General features: G+C 39.5%; 1 protein-coding gene across 6 annotated transcripts in view; it reads left to right on the top strand.

Annotated features, from left to right (window-relative positions):
- Positions 1–16,665, top strand: part of fam13a (family with sequence similarity 13 member A) — a 65,040-nt gene that overhangs the window by 20,706 nt on the left and 27,669 nt on the right. For all 6 annotated transcript variants that reach the window (XM_074629387.1, XM_074629383.1, XM_074629386.1 and 3 more), the window contains 2 exons: positions 1,821–2,053; positions 10,391–10,432. In XM_074629387.1, coding sequence (XP_074485488.1) covers positions 1,821–2,053; positions 10,391–10,432 — 275 coding nt within the window. The remainder of the gene's footprint in view (positions 1–1,820; positions 2,054–10,390; positions 10,433–16,665) is intronic.

The raw sequence follows: 16,665 nt of genomic DNA, 5'->3' as shown, positions 1-16,665 counted from the left end.
ATAACGTTATATATATGACATAAAATAAGGAAAAGCATAATTTGTCCAATTTAAGATGAGGACTTGTCCATGGTGTCTCCATGATGAAACATGCTAATGTCCACATTAATATTCCACTTTTTTCACTCCTTTTTTAAAGTTAATTTAAAGGTGCTCAATACAAAATTCGGAGCATTTCTATGCTGGCCTGGCTATGTAACCGCAGCACAGAGAAGCACTCACAGAGGGAGCATGATTCATTCTCTGCTCAGGTAGACATTACTCCACTATATCTTTACAAAGCAAATAGTTGTGTGCTGCTATATTAATGCTCAGAATGTTGTATAGAGCACCTTTAAGGTTAATTTATCGTCACTCTATTACACACAACGAAATGCAAGGGGCAGTACAATTACAGGCTGCAAACAAACTCCAGCAGTCTAACGTCTAAGTGGCAAAATCTTAAATGACCACAGCCATCCTTTAAATCACCACTTTCAGCTACTGCCCTCAGGGCAAAGGTACAGAGCCCCCTGTGCAAAGAAAAACATAGATAAAAAATAGTTTGTCCTGTTGCCATAAAATATCTTAATCTGTAAGAACAGCCACTATCTGAAGATAGCATGCTACCTCAGCACACAGCACTTTATATCTATTTATTTAACCTAGATTCAGTCCTGGTACCTGGTGCTCCTTTTTAATGTAGCTTCTATTGGTGTATTGTGTTTTTATGTGAATGTGTTTTAATGTGACCTTTCTGTATGTGATATGTTGTTTTAATTTACTCTTTTAATAGCAATTTTTGCACATAGGAACCAAGGACAAATTTCTGCCTTTTGTAAACAAAAAGCAGACAATAAAGTATTTTCTATTCTATTCTAAGTTGAGGAGTCTTACGGTCTGAGGAAAGAAGCTGCTCTCTAGTCTGATGATACGACAGCAGATACTTCTGTATCGCTTGTCAGACGGCAGCAGCTCTTCCTTTCTCTTTGGGTTTCTGTGAAGGACAAATTTAGCTAAATCAATTACAAAGCCCTGGGAGGCAAAATCCATACCCGGTCTAGCTAAAAAAGCTTGTGGAGCTGATTATGCTCCCAAAGATTCACCCGTTAAGTGACTAAATGGAGGCAGCATCCATAGATGTTAGAACAACCCATTAAGTTCAACCCCAAATGGAAATGTTCTGCTGATAATTGGTGGAAAGGGAAAAAAAGTAGTCCTTTTAATTAAACCAACAGACGTGTATCTAGAGCCAAGTGTCTTTTAGCAGTGGATGTTTTTGAACATCATCAATACTGGCATCAGACCTATTTCATGCTGTTTACCACAGCCAGACGGCTATTTGTCCTCAGTGTTCATTAGCAGTTGTACGAGTCCTCTCCATATATATACTGAGAGAAAGCTCTGTCTGACACATTTTTTAACACTTCTCTCAGGCTTCCTTGGTTGAAACTCAGCAAAAATGCAGAAGGGTACTCACAATGTGGCTGTAATTAGGTTAAGGTTTTTCTCCTACACTACAGTTGGAGGTTCACGCTCTTTATACCCACTCAGGGTCACTACGGTAAGACAAACATCAGTCTAACCTTACAGTTTAAAAAGCTAACCTTTTTTTCTTATGTGGTTCTTTTATTGCTCTTTGCTTCACCTCAGAACCGCAAATGTTTGTGTTATAGTAACCTGAGCTCTCTGTGTGTGTGCGGTTGTATGAGCTTGATTGTGCATAAATGTTTGCAGTTGTGTATCATTTACCTCTCGTACTGTCTCATATTTCCTGTCATGAGACTCACCTGTCGTTGGCATCCCTCTCTCTCTCTCTCTCTGTTTCTCTGGTAAAATAGGTGAGGAAAGGGAAGAGTGACGGCATGACTCAAGTGATCCCTGAGCCCAGCCGCTACGCTGGGTTGCCCAATGCGAGGTCTCTCTCCATACCAATAATTTTGCCCCTGACCTCAGAGCTGAGAAGCCCCAGTCCAGAGCCGATGGAGACAGCTCGCCAAGACACCCCAGACGGCACCTCGCCACTCAGCCACCTCAACGTCAGCCCCTCTGGCAGCATGGAGGCCGTCAGCAGGTCAGTGTGTCCGGTCAAAGAGCATGCACCTGTGTCTGAGAAAAAAGTCAAACTGATATTTCTTGCAAGTTGCAGAATTGGGATAATAGTAATTTTACGAAAATAATTTTACGACCCATTTTGTTTTTAAAAATAGAGTTTAGAGCTGCGTTAATTGTACATGTTCATAAATATACGGAGACCAACATTTTTACACATTTTTATACAGCATGTTGCAAGTTGCATGACTTGAAATTAGATACTATGGAGAGTATAGTCAGAGATTAAGATATTGTATTTATAGATGCTTTATGTGCACTTTAAATACCATTCATGAGCCAAAAACAAATTCAATTACTCTGTGAAACATAGTCAGTTCCTCCTGCAGTTTTAAGATTTCATTAGGATCACAGTCTTATATGTGAGCGTGATCTTTTATGACGGCCGTAAAATAAAACTCAAGGTCATACTGTATAACACAAAATAAAACTTCACTGCAACAGCCACAACATTAAACTATTAAATGATTTCTATTTTCATTTTGCGATGTCCAGTTCCGATGTGGAAAACTAGGGGGGGGGATTCTAGCAACGGTAAATAGGTTATGACGACTGTTTGCATAGGTGATGTGCTATCAGTCGAGGGTGAGGGTGAAGAATCTGGAAAGCGATCATGGATCTAAAGCCCATACCCGGTGGCAATGTGCCTCTGGCATGCAAACAAGCCTATTATAAGAAGCTGAAACTGGAACCACTCGGTGTCGAGTGTCCTCAGTCCTGGAATAGCAAGGCTACAGTTGTGTCTGTTGTTGGGGGCTCTTGCGGCTTTGACCAGGGGTTTAGACTAGCATTAACCTTGGCTGTGATTGCACCTGCACTGTTTGGCTGGAAAAGCTCTCTACTATGCTGTTTAAAACCTCTTCTCACATACTTTAAATCCAGTTTATCAACTGTGATAGAGGATACGTGGAATTTGTCTCAGTGGAAAACAACATAATATAATGTGGAGCAAAGATAGTGTGTGATGTTGATGCACTAAGATGAGAAATGATGACGCTGTTTTGGCTTCTACTACGGCTTGGCGGACACACCACTGACCTTTAGTATGACATTAATCAGAGTTTAAAACCGTGTCAGCACCAGATCAATTAACACGTTACATTAAAGTTTGACACACACAGTGGTGTGCTCTCATGTACACATACCTGTGTACTGAATTACATATCTCACTGCAGCCACTTATATATATTTAAAAAAATAATAATTATAAATGTTGGAACATAAATTGCATAACAGGATTTGTGGGATATATTTTTATTAGGGCGGTCAAAGTTAACGCAAATTTGTTTTAACGCCACTAATTTCTTTAACCCATTAACGCAACTTTTGATTTTTACCTCGTAGCGGGCTCAATTTTTAAGCTAGAGTGAAGATACTGGCATCATATGAAACTAGAAAAAACCTAAGGAATCGGTACCAACCATGTCATACTAGCTTGTCAAGAATAACGCTCCAAACTTAATAAAACTTAACTAAATTTTGGCGAAGAAAAACTGGCATGGCCATTTTCGAAGGGGTCCCTTGACCTCTGACCTCAAGATATGTGAATGAAAATGGGTTCTCTGGGTACCCACGAGTCTCCCCTTTACAGACATGCCCAGAATGAGGCAATTCATAGTCAAGTCAGCACACTGACACACTGACAGCTGTTGTTGCATGTTGGGCTTGAGTTTGCCACGTTATGATTTGAGCATATTTTTTATGCTAAATGCAGTACCTGTGAGGGTTTCTGGACAATATTTGTCATTGTTTTGTGTTGTTAATTGATTTCCAATAATAAATATATACAGTACATACATTTCCATAAAGCAAGCATATTTGCCCACTCCCATGTTGATAAGAGTATTAAATACTTGACAAATCTCCTTTAAGGTACATGTGAACAGATCAAAAATGTGTGATTAATTTACGATGCATCGTGATTAAATATTTTAATCGATTGACAGCCCTAATTTTTATAATAGAATATGTAGTACTATTTTTCTCTAATTGGCAGTAATAATCCTGACATATTCAAGTAATATTATACAGGTTAACAAGTTTATATTAACTATCAAAAATTAAATGTCAAGTCAACCTCATAAAGTTTTCCTTTGCGCTTTATCGTCAAGATAATTAACCTAAAATGTGTTAAATCAACAAGGCCAACCGTCCCTCTAAATGGAACAGATGTTGCTGTCTACATGAAGTGGCAAATATAATACTTCCAAGGTGGCAACAGCTTTCCTCACCTCGTCAGGATACCAGTAAATCTCCTGGTGGATTTCCCCAACACCCTAAAATCCTCCTTGTCAGGTCGCATTGGGTGACTGATGTACAGACCCCGTGACAGGGGACCCCAGTGAAGTGCGTCAGCACTCTGAACTCTCTGGTATTTACTAATAGACACCTGTAGTTTGCAAAAAGACTAAAATGATTTTACCATCTTCAATGTAAGAACTCTTTTGTTACTCACTAGTAGTGTTTGACAAATTAAAGAATTTGGAGCTTTCAAATGTTCAAAGAAAAAGCAATGCGAATAGGATGAAAAATAGATACTATAAAAAATAGTTTCAATTGTAAGCAGCTGTGATTTTTACACATGAAGCCATAGCACATATATGATAATTTTCCACAAGAGGATTTATCTGTGTTTTCATATCTGTAGCTGCGCTCATAGCTGCCTACTTGTCAGTTTGCTCTCACTTTCCATGGGTATGTGTCAGACAGACCTGTGTCAGCATAGCACAGCACATACAGCAGCACAGCCACCTGGGCCACAACTGAATTATATACAGAATGACAAAATGAAGGAACTACTATTGTTAAACATTTTATATTTGAATTAAAATGTTGTGTTATTATAAATTTGAACTTTTCATTCATGACTTTTGTAGGATATGAAATATGAAATCAAGAATTTACGAAGTACTGTTTGTTCACACCTTGTTGGTGGTAAAGAAGAAATTTAAATGTATCTGATGACATGTGTATTAGATGTGACACATGCACCCTTCTTTCCAGGAACTACTCCCGTCATGAGTCCCTCCGCTCACTCAGGTCACCTTCAGCACCTGCTGGCAATTAAATCATAATTCTCAGAGATTTCTATTAGTAGCTCTGCTTGTAGATCTTCTCGTGTATCCACGTCTAGACCACAGTACTGTATCAGAGCATGAGTCTTATTTTAACACTTAGCCTCTTCTTTATCAAATACATTAATTCTGTAATTCTGTATGCCACAATGCTCGCACCTGTACCCGAAATATGACACCAGCGTCATTCACCACACAGGTCACATGAACCAACATAGCAGCATCATGTGAACTTATTCTGTGCTCAGCATTGCATAGTTGCAGGTAAGGGATGCATACTGTCTTTTGTGTGGAGTTGCCATGGTTCACTGAATCTTGTGATGTAACCATTGGGTTTCTTAGAAGCCCATTGGAAATCGGTGGGAGTGAGGAACGTTGCAGTGTGGTGTGAGTGCAGGTTTCCTGTGGGTACAACAGAATTGTTGTCCGTCTTTCAGGAAGTCTCATCCATCAGCCTGAAAGCCTGACAGCACACATTTACAGCAGGAACCTGCTGGCTGGATCAAACTGGTTTTGATGTTAGTGCCTTTTTTCCAAATCCCATACACAACATTGACCAACCTGATCTCTTGGGAAGGCGTATAAATGACACGACATTACAAGGACATTCCTTGTGTCATGCGGATGCAATTTAGGTGAGGTTTAGGCAACAAAACCACATAGGTTTAGGAAAAATGCCATGGTTGGGCTTGAAATGAATACGTAAACTAAGTACAATATGTACGGAAACAACGTAACATAAGTATGGAAAACACGGCACAAACGTCACTTACAAAACAAAACACCGGTCCCCTCTTGCCTGCCATAAGCGATCTTTCTCACATTTTATTCTACGTCACTAGCTGTGAACGCAGCATACTCACACGGATGCATTTACATTTCAGTTAGCGCAGACTACTGAAACGCCTAAAGCAAGAATGGCATTCAGGCCAACCAGATTTGCTGTTTTATTCTTGAAGATATTCACATGTTATCCAAGAGGCTTCTTCAGTTTTCACATGCCTGACACTCCCCTCCATTCGGGAGCCTCTTTGATAAGTGGCAAAACGTTCCAGATACGAAGTTTGATGTTCAAGTTCAGAGACAGACCTGACAGAAAATCAGATACCTGGTCTGATAGTGAGGGGAAAGCATGACTGAAGGTGCTCAAAAGACAGTCATCAAAATCATTTATGTATTTTTTACTATTACTCGATTAGTTGACAGACAAAGAAGAAATCTGCAACAATTTACTTTTCAAGCCTAAATGCCAAATATTCACCGTTTTTAGTTTCTCAAATGTGAGACAGGCACTTTTTAATATTTTCTGACAAAACGATTAGTCAAAAAAATTAAATAGATTAATTGATATGAAGATGATTGTTAGATACAACCCAAACTTTAAGTATGTGTAATTTTTTTTAGCCACTGCTAACATTGTGCTGATGCTACACTTTTCATGCAACACTACTTTAGGTGAGTTGATTTCAGGTCTTTGGTTTGAAGCACGCTGCTATGACCCAAATCAGGTCTGTAAACTCCTCTCACTGGTACTTTACACTGAGAATCAAACATGCTGTTTTTCTGTGTGCTATTTTGCTTTTAACGCCAACAGGGTGCAGCGGTGCAACGGTTATGGTCATGATATAGACTTGATACATGTGAGAACTGATCATATTTCATCTCTAAATCGTTATATAAGGTCTAGCTATGCCTCAGTTTAAAACCTGAAGCATGATGGCTCTGTTTTGCTTTAGCGCCATTTTCTCTGAAAGAATGAGCATATACCAAGCATAGCTTAGCCAGGCTTATCTGACAAATACTTTAGGTCTCGACCACCATATAGTTTGTGCTCTGAGGTATTCGAAGAATGTCCAGCACACATCTAAAACCTGATGGTTTGGGGGTCCTGAATGGACTGGAGACTGAACACAGGAGCTGAGACACAACGGGACTCTTTATTATTCAATACAGTAAATAAAATAAAAAAACTCCACTATATAGTTTATGCATTTTGGATCTGCCTTTGTTGTGATCTTTCCTAGCCAAATTATTTTCCACTTTTTGTTTTGCAGCACCAGCTCAAAGAACAGCTTCACTTAAACTATTTTTGAGTGTAAATTTGTTTTATTAAACTAATCACAACTATAATTGGCAGCATTGAGCTAAAGACATTGTGATAGCAACTCCAAAATAGTTTTGTGGAAAATCTTGTTCACATTAAGAGCTTTAATTAGACTTCAGCAAGTGCTGTTGTTGTGTGTTGTAGAAGGGTTTTGGTAAAGGTAAGGCAGTGGAAGGAGAGGGACTCTGCCAAAAATGACTGGAGGATTATTCAAGTGACCAGCATCTGCTAAGCCAGACTACATTTATCTACACATTTTTTTTAAATGTCGAGCGTGTCCAGAATGACCAACTTGTCATCGGTAGTTTTCCATTGGCCCCAGAGGGATCAGGCCTTTTCCGAGTACCCCTCCAAAGCTTTCTGTTATCCCTTCAGTAAGGTAGTGGGTAAGCAGGATTTCCGCTTTTGCAATTCACGGCGGCGGTGACGGCACATATTATTTTAATACGCTTGCCAGACTGTGTAACAACAGTTAAGAACATGGCGAGAGGGGAGAAAAAACATTCACCTCTGAGGCGCTAGAAGAATGTGGAGGTGTGTGTGGTGAACCACACCTGCCTCTAAAACAAGGCCAGAGGAACACAATGCACATTTCCTTACTTTGTGTCATTTGCGAAGACTTTGGAATGAACTTTGGCCCATTTTGATTCCTGTCTGACTTGAAACCTAAATCCTTTGTTTTGAACTTGTCGAGGTGCTGCCCGAATGGCCAAAGTGGTTTCCCCCTCCCCTCAACACGGCAGGCCCCTTACAATAAGCCACGTGAAGGCACGCCACGTACCAAAACACACCCGAGAACCAAACATTCACGGAATGGTGTGCTCAATAACAACTCTTTCTCCTGTGTTTCAGAGTCAACATGTTTACAACCTATTGTTCACTGGCACAGTAGGCAAAGTTATCTCATATTTGAAATTGTTTCAGTTTGATGTTGTCTGTTTTCTGTCCCTCTTTAAGACATCAAACAAACCAGCAAAACTGAATATTCTTGCTGCTTTATTGGATATCAATAATATTGGGTGACTGCTGATTTTGGCTTCTGCTGAGATATATATAATATACAGGAAACTTAATTACAGTAGAGATGAAAACAAAAACAAATCTTGCTTTATTTATATATTTATTACTGTTAGGCAATCATTATTTATTGGATTGGATTTATTTAATTGGATATAAACCACTCTGCAATTAATACAAAGGGCTGCAATTTATGAGCATTTTTATTATCTATTAATCTGCAGATTATTTTTTGGATTAATCTTTTTTTGATTTGTTCTTTAAAATGTCTGAAAGCTGTGACAAATGCCCATCACAATTTTCTAAAGCACAACGTGATGTCACCTCTGCCTGTTTTGTCTGACCAACAGTCCAAAACCATATTCAGTTTACAATTTTATAAAACAAGGAAAAGTAGTAAAAAAAACACAGTGAGAAGGTGGAACAACTGTATTTTTGGCAATTTTTTTTAAAATCAAATTAATTCATCATATATCAAAATAGCTGCTGATTATTTCTCTGTCAATGGACTAAATCGGTTAATTGTTTCAGCCGTATTGACGAGCGTCACTGTCATTCTGTCTAATCTTAAATACTAGTGATGCAACACCAAACTGTGGGCTTGTTGAACCACTAATATATACTCAGTTGAGCAGTTGGTATGTCAAAAGATGTCATACCTGCTGTACCTGGTTTGTCAACATTTTTTAAACCTGACCTTTGGTCCAAATCCTCTCTGTTGCATATTTGTAAATTGAGAACATTGTTAGAATTCATGTCTCGACACATGTTCGCTTGTCACATGTGAACATCCAAATGAAGTCCCATTAGGGGTTTAAAGTGATGAATAGTCACATTGTTGTGTCTTTTACAGAAAAAATATATACAGTTTTCACATCAGACATTTTGACTTGTCAGAGTAGGAAAATCACTTTTTAGTGTTCCTAATAACATTAACGATGGATCTGTTCTATTCAAGTGTCCCAGTAAGTCATGACAGTGTGACAGTGAGCCAGCATGCACAATACCAGAACACTAAAACTGAAACAGCTAAATGTAATTCAGCCATCATTATTTTTATAATTTACACCTGTGCTTCTCCTTCTGTGTCATGTCGAAAAATCACCATTAACTGTGAAGACTAACATTTAATTTGCTTAAAGGCCCAGACACACCAAACTGACATTAAAGGACTAGCAGCAACTAAAGCCGCCTGTTGCGTCTCTTCACGTCACCTGCCTTGGCCAAAGAGTTGCACTTTTACAAACTGCAAATACTACAGCCAACAACCAACAACCACGTACGTTCTGTGCCTGCGTGAGATGAAATACCTTGCGGTAGTCTGTATTCGTCATTCAAAAAGGGAAACCGGAAGACAGAGTACTGTGGATATATAAGCCGTTATTATGATACGTACATGAAATAAAGCAGTGTTTACCAACCATTTTCACACCACTCTCACTCATCACTTAGCTTTTTTCCAGATGGCCATATAGTTGTGAAAAAAATAATATATTCATTGTAGCAAAACACCAGTACATTTAACAGTAAATAAAGGGCTCATACTGAATGAAATAAAAAAATATATATATATAAAGACAGCCTTTATTTAACACTTATTAATGTGTTATAAGGTCTTAGAGTTCAGATTTGGTTGCAGTGTTTTTTTTCCTGCTCTGACTTTAGAGAAGATAATACCGTATTCAGCTCTGCTTAGGCAAACAACACTAGGTGATTATGAAATTCAGCTTGTAAGTGCCAGGATGTGAAAATGTTAAGCAACCTCAACATTTAGTGCCAACACCAAGTTCCTCTTATCGTTGCATAATTTCATCATGTGTCCCTGGCATACATCCAGCGGCAGCAACGAGCCTATATTTTAGAGCTGCACTCATTTCTCTTTTGGTTCATAATAATTACCAGAGACAAGTTGCACAAAGGCACTGATCTGTTGCACTGCATGGCTATTATTCTGCAGACAAAAGTTAGCCTTATGCTCCTATTTTCAGCCCCAGTGACATGTAGTGATGAGGAGAGGGGGGGCTTCATGTTTTTATGCCGTAGCACTCTTCATAGCCACATCCTTCAAGCTAATTAATTATGAGTGTTTGTTTTTATATTTCAGCTCCCAAGAAGAAGATAGGCCAATATCTCCTTTCTACATGAGGTAGGCCTTCTCGCTTTGCGTTAAAAAGCTGACAGAACTGGATGAGAGTGTGTTGTTTTGGGCTGGAGGAGTGGGGGAAGAGGCTCCGTGCTGCCTTAGTGCATTATCATCGGAAACAATGGAGCCACCAGTTAGAGGGAGAGCTGGGCGGCGTGCACATGCAACAGTTTTCTCACCACTGTTTTGGTTATTGTGGTTTCAGACATGCCACCCAAGCAAAAGACACCTGTGGGTGAAGACAGAATTATGTGATGGTTTAGATCATTGATGAACAGTGTAAGAAGAAGAATTTGTCTGCAAATACTTTGGTAATCTTTTCAAGCATTTTTCAAGCAAGTATTTAATACTCTTATCGACATAGGAGTGGGCAAATATGCTTGCTTTATGCAAACGTATTTATATATTTATTATTGGAAATCAATTTACTACACAAAAAAAGGGCAAATATTGTCCAGAAACCTTAAATCTGAGCCCGCTACAACCTCCAAAAGATCGAATAGCAGCAGCCCTTCGGACTTTAAGAGGTTACTTAAAAAACGCAAGTTGCATCAATGCAACCACATGTTGTTGCACGTGCAAGTGAAAACGTTTCAGTACAGACGGGCCACACCTTCGTGATAATCACCTGTTAATAATCAATGACCCTACTGTCATCGTTTCCCATTCAGCCTTCAGTGTATGTTCAGTGTAGCGTATGTGGACCTAAAGCCTTAAAAACGCTGCAGCTCGTCCAGCCAGTGTTAACGGCTCGTTCTTCAGTTAGTCATTTGGAGTTGGCACATTTTGACTGAAAGGTTGTTTGCTTATATGACCTTAGAGCTGATATGGCTTCAGGGCGGCTGTTTGTGTGCTCAAGCTTTTTTATTGTTTTTCTTTAAAAAGAACTGAAAAGACGCAGGACTTTAAATACACTTTATGATTCATATTTTATATGAATTGGACATCCGAGCTTGAACATTCTTAAAATTAGCATAGTATGATTAAATCTTGTAACAACATGTACTTTAAGGTCTTTAATACAGATAATAACACTTTTGTAGCTTTTGAAAAATTGTCTTCTAGCAGCAGGAAACCTTGATATAACAAAATATATATCTTTGACCTGGAATGTTTTGTCTCTTGGTTAAATGTAATAAAACACAAATTATTTTTATCCATGACAAAAGGACAAAGGTCTCAACTAGTGCACTAATCCAACTCCTAAACATGTGGTCAGTCATTGAGTCAGATATGTGTACAGTGTGTGTAGTATTTAATACATAACAATAACCTGTTTTACTGGTATGGGATATATGATCTTTTTGTATGCATTACATAATCTCTGTACTCAGTAAACCCAAGATGACATTTTACAAAACTACTCACATTTTGCAAGTCACATGAAGTCCCATTCATTCACAGGTCTCTATAATTCATTATTAGAGATGCACCAAAAATCTTGGAAATAGGTGAGGGGAGGGTATTTCCAAAGTTAAGCACACAGGTAGCTTAACATGCTCACAATGTTACTGATGTTTAGAAAGTGATATTTACCTTTTTCGTCATCTTAGTTTATCACAACATGCTCACATTTGCTGATAAGCATTAAACACAAAGTAGGGCTGAGGCTTTTTTAGCTTCTCAAATGTGAGGATATGCTGCATTGCTTGATTTTATGTAATTGTAAACTCAATGTCTGTGAGTTTTGGAGTATTGGTTGGGCATAATGAGCTCTCTGAAGATGTTGTCACGGGCTCTTTTACACACTATAAGGTCAATCAATTAGCTGAAAAAAATATTTTATAGATCAATTGCTAGTTGCAGCCCCAGTCTGTGTCATATGAGTGACTAAGATGAATGTCTGTTGACACTTGACACTTCACCTCCCTCTGTATCTCTCAGCCGTTCACTTGCTCACGTTCATCAATGACTCACTCCATGGCCTACTTGCACTTTGTCACATACGCACACACCATACAGACTTTCTCTCTCTGTCTGACGAGGTCTACTTGCATTCCTTCACATACACACTCTCAGGCAGCCACATGGAAGCTTAACCTCAGCCTAGTCAAAATGGATCATAGCTCAGCATCATTTTCTTGTGTGTGTTGACCAGAGGAGGTCCTGGCTAATATCTGACTGTGGTGTAATACTGGATTACCTGAATGGACGCCCGTGGGTACACAGTGTGGGGGATTTAACTGGCATTATCTTCTGCTTTAGAGGCTTTGGAGTTGTTTCCTCCTTGCTTTTCATGCCTTAAACAACACTTGACTTTAAAACCCCAACTCAGACACAACTAGAGAAACATATTATTTTGTTCTTACTATTATGTGCGTAGCAGTTTTCTTTGTTAAAAGGTCCTCAATGAAGCAATTATATGAAGCTAACTTTAAGCTCTTGTAAAACAAAGACTTGCACTGCTGGCTTTTTAAAATCACACTCTGTGAAACACAAATGGCACAATTACACAATTAAACTGCCAGACCTGTCATTTCATCACAGACCTGACGTAAAGGATAACTTCAGTATTTTTCAACTGGACCCTATTTTCCCATGTTTTTGTGTCTATGTGACTTATTGGGACAACACTTTTTGAAATTGGTCCATTATTGAGGGAGAATGCTGCAAACACATTTTTCTTATCTTTCGCTTTCTGTTTGTTATTGTGTCATGTGACTCAGAGCAAGACACACAATAATACATAATCTTACAGACACCATCAAACTGAATACGAAAAAACAGCTCCTGACTTGTAAATTGTCACAAATTCAAAAATTGTATTTTGAGTCAAAGAAGTTGAACGGATTCATTATATTTCTTAAAGGAATAGTGCACAATTTTGGGAAATATGTTTATTCTTCTGTTATTCGCTTTCTTGCCGAGAGTTAGATGAGAAGATTGATACCACTCTCATATTAAATATAAACGTGCTGCCAGGAGACGCTTCGCTTAGCTTAACTTAACTTAGCATAAAGGCTGGAGACAGGGAGAAACAGTCTGGCTCTATCCAAAGGGAAAATAAACATTTGTGGTTTTACGGGGGATTATGTGCCAGACTATTTCCTGACCGGGAGCAGTCGACTTCCTGGAGTCTCGGATGGTTCTTTTGAAACCTCACGATGACGACAAGACTGGTGAGTTCACTGATGAGTTAGTTCCTCAGAATTCAACTCAACAAGATTTAAGTGGAAAGCTATGCACCATAAAATTTCCCGAGACTCACTGAAATGAAACCAGTGGATTCAGGTGCTGTAAATAGGATTTCTACCTACTGGGATAATCTGGGTGCCAAACCGAAAGATAAGTGCAAGACTGTACACCCACAGAGGGCGAAATTTATGGATTCAGCTCAGCCAACTTTGACCCCGGACATCTGGCAGACAGCCAAAGGTGGGCATAAACACAGACCCCAGTCAACCCTGACATTACAGCTGGAAAACCGGTTTAAACCATTAATAAATCTCCATGAGACAGAAGTGGACACGATTACTGATAAGTTTGGACATGGAAGTATTATGAAGGGTGCCAACAGAAGTGAAAAAAACATCTAAAGAGACGATTCAACTTGTAACTCTGGTTGTGGGAGACGGTACTATTAGAAAAACAAGTGGCAAGACATTTAAAACGTGCTGCATTACTCTGCATGTGGGAGCCAGTGATGTTTACAGAGAGCAGTCAGTCAATTATCTGGACAAACTGGAGGACTAGATTTGTATTAGTGGACTGCTGCCAATGTCTACAAGGGGATCGACCTGCCAAACCTGCAGTCTGAAAGGGATCAACTGTAACTACTTCTATCTGTTCTGGGGACGAAGGCATCTTTTCAGGGCAGATGTCCTCCGTTCAGCAGATCAGGAGTTAAAGCACTGATGGACCATTTTTGATTCCGTCTGCAAGACGGCCAGACCTAATATTACGCACCTGGACATATGGCCGCCTCAGGTCCACGAAGACAAAACATCACAGCCTCAATGTCAGCATCTCTTCATTCCTCCTGCTTTCACTCCCTTGCCTCACCCCTTCTGGGATTAACTGATAAAATGGAAACGCTGGTTAACGCTGGCATTAAATTCACCCCCTGGTCATTGCCATGTCATCTGCCTCCGCCCCAACAACCACATTCTGTAACACCAACCTTGGTGATAACAAAGACGACAAAACGAGAGAACAGCTCTCCTGACGAGACTGATAAGACCAACAAGGTCACCAAATGTGTTCCTCATCAGTGTCCTCCAACCTCCACTTGAACAAACTACAATCAGAGATTAACTGGATATGATGTTAATGGATGCCACTAAGCTGCACTGCAGCATCTCATATCACTGCTATTCAAATCAACGGCAAGCAAATCTGCCTGGCATCAGCGCAAACAGGAGAGAAGATGCTTAGGACAGACAAGGTCCCTGTCCCACTTCTACAACACCCAATATGCCTCTTAATCTTTCTCCGATTGGGCATGGACATACTGTCTCATACAGTGGCCCCCACCAACGCCCAGGAGCAGGCTCTTCTTCGCTTGTTTTCCTGATCTTATAGATAATGATTAGATGATATAGAAATCCTCCTCCTGCTGCCATGATCTCCTCCCTACAGGCTAAAAAAAGTTTTTAACTGCATGGCATCAGCTCTTCTGCAAACTGTCAACACTTCTCTTCTCTCCTGCCATTTCCCAAAGGCCCTGAAAACTGCAGTTATTAAATCACTCTTAAAAAAGAATAAGGCTGTTTTTCAGCAGAACACTGAATTCACACCAGAGAAGCGGCGAAATGCAGCCTGCAGTGAGCTGCCATGTAGTGTCTATGAAAAGCTGCGGTAGCCGCTGCCGAGCTCAGTGAGCTCAGCGACCGTTTGATTATGTGGGGAAGTGCGGCCAAATAAAAGTTGGTAAAAAAGTTTAACTTTTAGCGGCAAAGTGTGGCCAGAGAATACCCACAGCCAAGCAGTAAACAGATCCTGTGACTCCTGTGACATGTTACAAAGAATATCTTCCCGCCTGAAACACAAGAATACACAGAAAAATATAATTATTGCGGCGAGCCGTCGCTGCCTGGTGTGAATTTGACATAACACCTTCTTGGCCCTAAACAATTGTTTTGATGTTTTCCCAGTCAGGATTTCGACCACACCACTCTCGTTAAGGTCTTGACTGATATCCACTAAAACACAGACAGTGGAAGAGTTTCAGTCTTAGTATCATCATTCAACATGGTCAACCACAACATATTACTAGACGAGGACTTTCTGGGACATTGCTAAACTTGTTTGAATCCCATTTGAGGGACAGTATCTTTTCTTAATGCCTCTCTGTCTTATTTAAAGCACTTTAAAATACCTTGTTGTTGAAAGGTGCTATAGATAAACTTGCCTTGCCTATGTGTGTGATTTCTGTTGTGTAAACCTTCATGCTTGTCCTCACTGCATCGACCTTAATCCAAGTTCATGTTTGCTCTTTCACAAGTGACTGCAGTAGACCTTGATCAAACAACTGTTATTCTTATATAACTTATTTTTTTATCCCTTCTTCAGGGTTAAAGTTGAATCATTATCATCCCTATAACTCACCCTATCAAACACTCATGTTGTAGTTACAGAATGACAATAGAAAGGCAGGGAGTGACTCTAGAGGTATTTGATTTCCAAAACTTTATAGCTGTCATAAAGATCTTACAGGTGGGGAATGAAATTACAAAATGATCACCAGCTGATCAGTTCCTGATCAAACATTTGACTGTTGTTGGTGGTATGATTTTATATTTTTAGAATATATGTGTTTAAGAAAGGATTGCTGGCTTGACTCACTCATATTATGGTGGTGATATTCTCGTTACGTTTCTGATGCAATGACTCATCCCTCTTGCCTTATGGTCTTTAGTTCATGACTCAGACTCTCATTATTGCACACCAGGCCACAATCCTGTCTCATACCAGAGGTGTTTCATACTGTTGCATCTTTGGTTAAAACTACGTCGGTGGTGCAAAATTCTTTCCAGCCAGTGATGTCACTTCCGTTGGTGATTTACCAAATTACCTTACGTTGTCCATATTGTGCCAACCCACACACTATTTGGGACGATGATAGCTGCTGCAAGATATTTAATGACCAAATGATTCACATTTGACAGGCAGTCGTGTTCAGCTGTTTAACATCCTAAATGCAGCACAAGCAGTTATATAAGAAAGCTTATTTCACATTATGGACCAACAAGGATGGTAGATTTGTGCCTGAATTGAGTTTGTGTATTTCAGGATGT

This window comes from Sebastes fasciatus, chromosome 3, assembly GCF_043250625.1.
Source record: "Sebastes fasciatus isolate fSebFas1 chromosome 3, fSebFas1.pri, whole genome shotgun sequence".
NCBI classification, from domain to species: Eukaryota; Metazoa; Chordata; class Actinopteri; order Perciformes; family Sebastidae; genus Sebastes; species Sebastes fasciatus.
Note: the sequence above shows the minus strand (reverse complement) of the source record. Positions and strands in the feature narration are given on the sequence as shown.